Source organism: Bos mutus, chromosome 1, assembly GCF_027580195.1.
Source record: "Bos mutus isolate GX-2022 chromosome 1, NWIPB_WYAK_1.1, whole genome shotgun sequence".
Taxonomy (NCBI): Eukaryota; Metazoa; Chordata; class Mammalia; order Artiodactyla; family Bovidae; genus Bos; species Bos mutus.
The window spans coordinates 89,028,041-89,037,605 of NC_091617.1; the positions used below are offsets into that span (position 1 = coordinate 89,028,041).

A 9,565-nucleotide genomic window follows, 5' to 3' on the forward strand; every position below is an offset into this window, starting at 1 on the left:
GAATACATGTGGCTTGTCGTGGTAGTGACCACCAAAGTGTTCTTTATAAAATAAATTTTATGATATGGATATTGGTCTTTTTTACTGAAGGCTCTATACTTTTTATATTCATTTCATTCAAATAATGTAAATATAATTTAGGGTATCTTTGCCAAAGAGTGCCTTCAAGATCAAGAAATGGACTGTAAAACTTCATCAGTGAAATTAAGTATAGCATGATATCTCTATAAGAGAGATTTGAATTTTTAATGCCTATTTTTAACCTTCTCTTCTTGTAGAAGAGTGCTGGTGGCCCAGGGAAGGAGGGAATAGAGGCACTGAGGGGTCTACATTGAGGAATGTAGACCTCGATGTGATACCAAGAGGCTTTCAGGGTGAGGCTGGCAATGTCTTTACAGAAATACTCGTTGTGGCTCCCGAAGTTCTGAAAGCAAAGGGAAGATGGAAAGAGTATAGCCATTAGCTGTTTACTGAAGCAATACCTTAATATAATCTGTAGTAAAATCTTCATTAAAATTGAAGACATATCATAGAAAATGGTCTATTTTGAATGTATTCATTTCTGCCTTTTAATTAACAGAAAGCAAATCTTAAAAATTTTAGCCATGGTTCTCTGTAGTGCGAGCCCATGGTTGTCTGCTCCATCTTCTTTCACGTAGTTTATCTGCTTGTTTATATCCATTGCTGTGATTACTTTTGTTTTATCAGTTTCATGAACTGGGAACTAAGAAGTAGATTCCAAACTGTACTATAAAAAAGTTAAAAATGTACAATGAAATTCTTTACACACTGGTTGATTATTTTAATTTCTTACAGGTTTGTGTATTAGACCTTCGGAAATAGCGCTACTAGTTGGAAGCCATGGACCGACTATGAATGTGTATATAGCCAAAATGACTGTCCCCGACCCAAGTACTGCTATAGTCCCACTTGAACCATGGCCAGTCCACTACAGCCAAATCTAAGAGAAATATATACATACAGTGTATATAAACAAAATTGCACCCTGAAGATGACAGAATTTTGTCACAGCTTGTGAATTCTGTTCACCAAGTGCTGGAATCAAATCTGCTGTGCCCCTAAAATAGCATTTAGAAGTTTTGGATATGAAAAACAGAAGAGAGAAAAAATATGCGTTATAAAAGCAGCCCATACATGTACCAGTTTTTGGATACTAATGACAGCCTTGTTTATCCCCTTTGAATCAGCAGACACCATGGATTATATTCTTTTTTCCCTTCAGTAGTTTAGCAGTTTGTATGTACAGAGAAAACGGACTTACAAAAACTTGCAGCAGTAGTTTGTTCTTGCTTTTAAACTTTTTTTGGTTTAGTTTATGGATGCATGAAGTAAGGGAGTGAATCAGTTTCTTGTTTATATTTTTTTTCACCTTTTAAACAAAAAAATTCTTAAAAATATTTTAATGCATTCTTTTGAAGAGATAGATGTTTGGTACATTTATGGCTCCCAGAGCATATATTCAATTGGTGCATGTCGTAGAAGGGGAAATTGGAAATTAAATGGAACTATATGACTTTGGTCATGTCAATCTGTAAGACACATCAGTAAAAGGGTATTATGCTCTGTTTTTTGTTTTTGCTTTTGCTTTGTTTTTCTGTTGTGGGGTTTTTCTGTTTTGTTTTGTTTTTTTTTGGTGATGTGGCTTAAATGCAATAGTTTCTTTTTGGGGGACATATTTCTGCCAATTAAAGACTAGAAGGGCACAAAAATTTTTTTAATACCATAGAGAAGATGCATAAAAATATCTTCTGATGTTTTGTAGCCATAACTAAATTATGGTTAAAAATGTGCACTATTGTGAAAAGGAGCAAAGTAGGTTTGGGTTTTTTTTTTGTTGTTTGTTTGTTTCTTTTACTTTGTTTTTTAAGAGATTAAAATGTTTCTGGATAAGGAGTAGCTTCTCCAAAGTGTCCATCATTCTGTGTAGAAGCTTAAATATGTAATGTAACCAAACTCCAGTATTAAAATCTCTCATGTTATTTTTCTTTATACAAAGCAAGATAACGGCATATAACACTGCCATTACATGGCAAAATGTTTGCTACCTTAGTTTAAAAACAATCTTTAAAACAAAAGACTTGCTTCAAGGTGTTCTTAAATAGCAGTGATTCAAAAATTTTTAAAAAGGTATAATTGCACTAACCGCCCGGCTGCTCTGATTCTGCGTTTGTGGTACTTGTGACTACATTTTCTCAAATATAGATAGATTTAAGCTGCTATGTTTTGTTTTTTTAGTAATCACTACTATATCATGTCTTTTACTCTGTTTATAATATCATGTATTTTCTTAAAGGTATAGGTATCAGATCAAACCTCTTGTGCTCATGCAACTAAAAGCTAAAATATACAGAATTTACAAATGATAGCATGGGGCTATGTTTATATGTGTGATTAACAGGGTTTGTCATGATCAATGTAATAATTCAGAAGTGTCAGTTTTGAAGAGAATAGTTGTCAAATTTAATATCGCAAAAATTTTAATTAAGGAATATCATTTATTATCAAGCTTAGCAAATTTATAACACTATTTCTGTCACTAATTATTTGAAGCTTTTACTGCTAAAATTTTAACCTATGTTTTAAGTAGAAACTGATTTAACCCTAGTAATGCAGCTTTGATTTTCAGCATTTGTTGTTTTGCTATTTTTACAAAACAGCATTGATTGAAGCAAGTCTTGGTTTTACTAAGGTAGGATAGCATTTGCTATTGGTAAAGAGAATAAATACACTTAATTTCACAATACATTGTTACATGTACCCCAGTTGTTGTTAGTGGGGTCTAAGATACTGTAATAATATTTTTTAAAATTTACATCCAGAGAGGCAGTCATTCATGATGGTTTTGTGCCAGCTGTTTTTAGGGTTTTGGATCACATTATAGATATTTAGAACTATTACCCTGTGACTTACGTAGGAAACCTAATACGCTGAGTATCTGGCACTTGAAATCCTGCTTTTATTGCTGGAGGTCCACATCTGTGGTTGACCTCTGTTGTTGTTTTAAAAAAAAATAAATAAAAATTTAAAAATCTGTGCAATAATTTTTAAATGTGCTCCCAGGAATAGACACAAATGTTTTGAGTATGTTTAAGCTGCATTTTCCTTTAGCGATGCATTTGTCAATTGCACTGAATTTAAATCTGAAAGTCAGAGGTGGTTATTGATAGTACTTTTTGTATTTTGATATGGACAATTTATTCATTTGCATACAGTTATTGACCTTTTTTCCCCAGCTGATTAAAGATAGTCATGAAGTTCTGCAGTATAGCTGCCAAAATCGACAGCTACATGTTTATGGTGTTGTCATCGTCTCTGTGTTTTTTTGTTTGTGTGTTTGTTTGATCTTTAGGTATTTTACTAAGCATAATAGCCACAGTAGGGCATATAAAAGATTATAAATACAGAGCTTTATTATCCTGAAGTCTTGGGTCTTTTAAGTATAAACTCTCAGAAAGGTATCCATTTTGTAGGCTTGGGTTCTTTGTGAGCATACAGTTATTTCTTTTTTGCTGCTGTTCTCAACATCATCATTGCCTGCTGATGTGCCACGATGCTGCTCCAGTAGACAAAAGTAAGATTGCCTCTAATTTGAGCAGTAACATGATTATAAGAGACCAAGTTTCACAGCCTGTAAAGTTCTATATTTGAAGTTCTTGCTTATTTTTTCCTTCCTTTTTTTTTTTTTTTCTTTTTGCCCCCTCTAAGAACTTATCTGAAGATCTGTTGATTCCAGTAGATTTTCTGTGGTGTTCATTATATGTCATTGTTGTATAGGCTACTGTAAGACACTTATAAGGAAAAATAGAAAGGAAAACTTAAATGAATAGAATACTTATTGATTAAAATACAGTAAAGAAAGAGCAGCTGTCATTCTTGAACATCATAAAGGAATATCTTTTTTCTTCTTCATGTAGGATATCCCATAAATTCTTATCTTTGTTCCATTCCCGGTTTACTGTCATTGATCGGGTACCACCATTAACTTTGACGTGACTTTTAGAAGTGATAACTTTTAATTTCCTAATAGGTCTTAGGGTGTACTGAATTCTGTTTTAATTAATTATTCTCTAGGTAAGTATGTTTTAGGATTAAACACCTTTTACAGATACTGAAAGTGCCTCCTTTTGTGGTGTAAAAAACAAATTATGGTGCAAAAAGTAATCATTAGGTTGAATTACATGAAGGTTTTTTGCTTTTTGACATATAGAAATGTCAAGAGAAAGGCCAAAGATTTGTACTTTTTCACTTAACTTATAAAGCACTCCTTTTTTCCTTAAACTTACTTCTGTCAAATTAGATTTAATGAGAGAGTACTATTTTTAAGGAGCTATCTGTTTATGTAGAATGATTTTGTTAAGAGTTATGTAAACTATTACTGAATAGAGGCCTGAAGAGGAGTATGCATTTTTGCTGTTTAAAGGAATCAGAAATGACTGTTCTTATGTCAGCAAAGATGTTAAGTTTTACTAGATAAGCAGAAAAAATAAATCTCAAATGCAGTGCTATTTACTCTTTTCAAAACAGTTTTCATTTTCTTAAGCACACTGTACATTTCTGTAGAACCTGCATTTTTTCTCGCACGCTAAAAACGGTACTTGCGTCTGGTGAATTACTGTTGACAGTTTCCACAGAAACCCTGTTTCAGTGGACCAACATTGTGGCATGGCAGCAAATGCCAGCATTTTGGGGAATAGCAGCAAATCTACAAGAGACCCTGGTTGGTTTTTTTTGTTTGTTTTTTTTTCTTCTGAATCAGCAGGGATGGAAGGGGAGTAGGGAAGTTATGAATTACTCCTTCCGGTAATAGCTCTGACGTGTCACATTCAATATCAATTAAAAAAAAAAAAACATGAATCTAGTTAAGTGTAGAAGAGAGAGCGAAAAAAGAGGAAGTGTTCACTTTTTTAATACACTGATTTAGAAATTTGATGTCTTATATCAGTAGTTCTGAAGTATTAATAGCATTCTTTATTTCTGCCTTTATGTTGACAGTGTTGAAGCAGGGTGAATAACTCGGGCATATGTATTTTTTTTTTTAATTTTCTCGTAATCTGTTTCATGATGTTTTCTTTGGAGTTTATGGATAAGTTCAAGAAAACATTCTGCATGTTGTATCTAGTCTAATGTACTTATCCATCTCATCAAAAACACGCAGACTGCATTTCGTAGCTCTGTAATCCCTAAATACAGAAGTAATTTTCTTCTTTCCTGACTTCGACATTGTAGCTATAATGTTCTAATTTTTGATTTCTACAAATCCTTTGGGTCTAATTCTGTGAGCCTACTTATAGCACTGGATTAAAATGTCTGCATCATTTCTTTAGTTATCCAGTTAACTTTAAAACTGTTGTAAAAGTGTAAACCAGCCCATGACAGTCTTTTGTACATGTTGAAGAACTTTGTTGTTCAGTTTTCATGACTGTTGTGTAAGGAAGACTGATACAGATACTCTATGCTGTCCTGGACCATGTTAATTACACTTGCGATGTATTTTGGTTCCACATCACAATGATTTGTCCCCAATGACCCTTTTATCCTTTCTAGGCACATTTTTTGTTGTTGTTGTTGCAGTTTCCCTTTGCATTGTATTGCTTTGACAACTGTAATTTGAATCAGATCTGAAAGAGGTCCAGAATAAAATATATTTTGATATTATGTTGGCTGTGTACATATATAAAACCTTTGATACCTATGTAGTTTGTATGGACTATTTCCTAGTCAAGTAAAGGGAAAGGGATGCTCTTGTTTACAATTTCTTGTTTACATTTTATTGCAATTACTCCTCTGATGTTCTTTTGTAGAATAAAGTTTTTTTGCTCTGAGTTAGCCTTCATAACATAGAACATCATGTTGCTTCTCCCATGCTAATGTTACCAATCATAACAACTGCCATCAGAATCCAAACCACTGTATTTCATAAATTTACTGTTTTACAAGATACACATAAAGTAAGCCCATAGATAAAAGTGCAAATTTTACTATTTTATTACTTCTCGTAGGAGATAAGATTTTTTAAATGAAGGGTAATTTACTATTTTTATTAAAGAATAATAGAGCATTTAATCAGCTAAGGAATAGCAATTTTGAATTATTTTAAAAAATAGATATTGTACTTTAAAAGACATCATTTCACATAATCGAACAGACAGATTCATTTGATTAGTGTGCATTCATTTGAGCACAAAACAAGGTGTATAAGTTGTTGAAGATTTTTAGGACAGGGTGCTCAACTTCCTTAATGCTCTTTTTTTCTTCATAGATACCTACTATAATTTAATAATTTTCTTCCTTAGCTAGTGGTATATGTTGCTAACAAATCTTATAATCTGAGGAAAGATACTAGGCATCTTCCAGTTTTAATTAATCCCAACTCCTTTAGAATTACAGAGAGGTAATAATTTTTAAAGAATCATTGAGCATATTTTTTGTCTTTTTTTTTTTTTTAAACCTTGTATTCTCCAGGTATTCTACCTTTCCCTTCGATTTCCTGAAGCATAAACTTACAGGCATATGAAGCATGCCTGAAGCATACTTACAGGCATAGCCTTGTCATGTTTTATTAAATGATAACCTACTACAGTTACTAGAACTTTCTGACAGCCTTTCATTTTCAAAGGGTTAACTTTTATTGCATGGCATAGATTGTTAATGTTCTGCATTTACACTTTTTTCAAAAGTGTTGGACAACTAAGGATTATAATCTGTATCAGCTTGTGGTAAAACAAATCAGTTTGAATAGTTACAGAAGGGGTTATTTGAAACTTCCTAGTTCTTACACTTTACTATAGATCAGATTTCTTACCTATTATAATACATAGCAGTTAAAATTAAAGTTGACTGTTTCCCTAGCAATATTCATTTGAAAATACAGTGGAGGAAAAGACACTATGGACAGTAGTTTTATGGTGCTTTTCTCTGCTGTACCAGAGCTCTCTGTCAACAATGAAATGTTAACCCTCTGCTACTTTTTCTGCATGTTTCTTCTCTTCAAATGTCATATCTCAATGCTTACTTGTCCTAACTTGTAATATTTTTGTATTAAATTTTTTTAGGAGTTCCTTGTAATTTCTTTATAATTTAAAATATATTAAACACAAAGTGTTTAGTAAAGTACAGAAAGACAATTATCACTGTTTCTTGGTTGTTGGGTTTGTATGATCGATTGTGCAAACGACTCACATTTTAAGAATGATGACCAGTGGAGTGTAATCTACACAGAAAAATACACCATGATTCTATTAAGAAAGCAAGCTATCTTAGAAAGTGATACAATCCAGTGTCCGAACGGGCTGCTTTAAGAGATACTGCACCACCAGAAATATCAAAATCATTGGTCGCAGAGCTCCCTGGTAGGACTGCTGTGCGGGAATTTAAGCAGTGAATGGATACCTCAAGCAGTCAAATCTTAAACGTTAAAAATTCAGTCACACTGAACTCGGTGTGAGATCATTTATCTGAAAACATCGGCTCCCAGAATCTCACACATTTCTTAATGGGATTTTGAGAAGTCTTCATGTTGTCAGGTCCTCCTCCTCCACTTAAGCTTTTACTGACTTAATTTACACACACTACTTGACCAAGGTAATTATCTGGTTTTCCTACTCTGGCACTTGAGCAGAATACCTCAGGGCAAGGAATAGTGAAATTCCTAAGAGGAATGGCAAGCTGCACGTCTGGTGTGGGTGGTATCTTAACAAAGGCCCACAGTCTTCAGATAACTCAGGTTGTGTTTAATATGACATAAAACTGTAGCTATACAATATGTTTTTAAATATACCTTGTGAAGTGGTTGAGATAAACTTCAGTTTGAAGTTGGACCAATGTGTTGAAATCAAGGAAGACTAGAGCGACTTGACTTTACCATAATCAAGACTAGAGGTAAGTACATTTCACTTCTTAAACAATGTTGATTGACTTGACTCCATTGAAACTCTTTTTAATGTAAAATGCATGGCCCTACCTTAACCTCACTAATACAGTATCACTAGATATATGTGCTTTTTTTAAAGTTTGTGTGCCATAGATGATATTAGTAAGTACATGCTTATAAATATATTAAAAGATTCCCATTTCTAAATTCCCAAACAGTTCCTCTGTGGTTACACAGTTCAGTCACTCAGTTGTGTCCGACTCTCAACATCATGGACTGCAGCACGCCAGGCTTCCCTGTCCATCACCAATTCCCGAAGCTTGCTCAAACTCATGTCCATTGAGTTGGTGATGCCATCCAACCATCTCATCCTCTGTCGTCTGCTTCTCCCGCCTTCAATCTTTCCCAGCATCAGGGTCTTTTCAAATGAATCAGTCCTTCACATTAGGTGGCCATAGTATTGGAGTTTCAGCTTCAGCATCAGTTCTTCCAATGAATATTCAGGACTGATTTCCTCAGGATGGACTGGTTGGATCTCCTTGCAGCTCAAGAGTCTCTCAAGGGACTCGAGTCTTTTCCAGCACCACAGTTTAAAAGCATCAAATCTTTGTCGCTCGGCTTTCTTTATAGTCCAACTCTCATATCCTTACATGACTACTGGAAAAGCCATAGCTTTGACTAGACAGATCTTTGTTGGCAAAGTAAATGTCTCTGCTTTTTAACATGCTGTCTAGGTTGGTCATAACTTTTCTTCCAAAGAACAAGCGTCTTTTAATTTCAAAGGTGCAGTCACTATCTGTAGTGATTTTGGAGCCCAAGGAAATAAACTCTGTCACTATTTCCATTGTTTCCCCATCTATTTGCCATGAAGTGATGGGATCAGATGCCAGGATCTTAGTTTTCTGAATGTTGAGTTTTAAGCCAACTTTTTCACTCTCCTCTTTCACTTTCATCAAGAGACTCTTTAGTTCTTCTTTGCTTTCTGCCATCAGGGGTGGTGTCATCTGTATTTCTGAGGTTATTGATATTTCTCCCATCAGTCTTAATTACAGCTTGTGCTTCATCCAGCCCAGCGTTTCTCATAATGTACTCTGCATACAAGTTAACTAAGCGTGGTGACGATATATAACCTTGACGTACTCCTTTCCTGATTTGGAACCAGTCTGTTGTTCCATGTCCAGTTCTAACTTTTGCTTCTTGACCTGCATACAGGTTTCTCAGGAGACAGGTCACGTGGTCTGGTATTCCCATCTCTTTCAGAATTTTCCACAGTTTGTCATGATCCACACAGTCAAAGGCTTTGGCGTAGTAAATAAGGCAGAAGTAGATGTTTTTCTGGAACTCTCTTTTTCTATGATCCAACGGATATTGGCAATTTGATCTCTGGTTCCTCTGCATTTTCTAAATCCATCTTAAACATCTGGAAGTTCACATATTGTTGATGCCTGGCTTGGAGAATTTTGAGCATTACTTTGCTAGCGTGTGAGATGAGTGCAATTGTGCGGTAGTTTGAGCTTTCTTTGGCATTGCCTTTCTTTGGGATTGGAATGAAAACTGACCTTTTCCAGTCCTGTGGCCATTGCTGAGTTTTCCCAATTTGCTGGCATATTGAGTGCAGCATTTTCACAGCATCACCTTTTAGCATTTGAAACAGCTCAACTGGAATTCCATCAC

At 34.5% G+C, this 9,565-nt stretch overlaps 1 protein-coding gene across 4 annotated transcripts in view; it reads left to right on the forward strand.

Moving 5' to 3' along the window:
• TBL1XR1 (TBL1X/Y related 1) overlaps positions 1-5,676 on the forward strand; it is a 181,073-nt gene extending 175,397 nt beyond the window's left edge. For all 4 annotated transcript variants that reach the window (XM_070372992.1, XM_005908024.2, XM_070372993.1 and 1 more), the window contains one exon: positions 817-5,676. In XM_070372992.1, the coding sequence (XP_070229093.1) occupies positions 817-843 (27 nt within the window). In that variant the 3' untranslated portion in view covers positions 844-5,676. The remainder of the gene's footprint in view (positions 1-816) is intronic.
• The last annotated feature ends 3,889 nt before the right edge of the window (positions 5,677-9,565 follow it).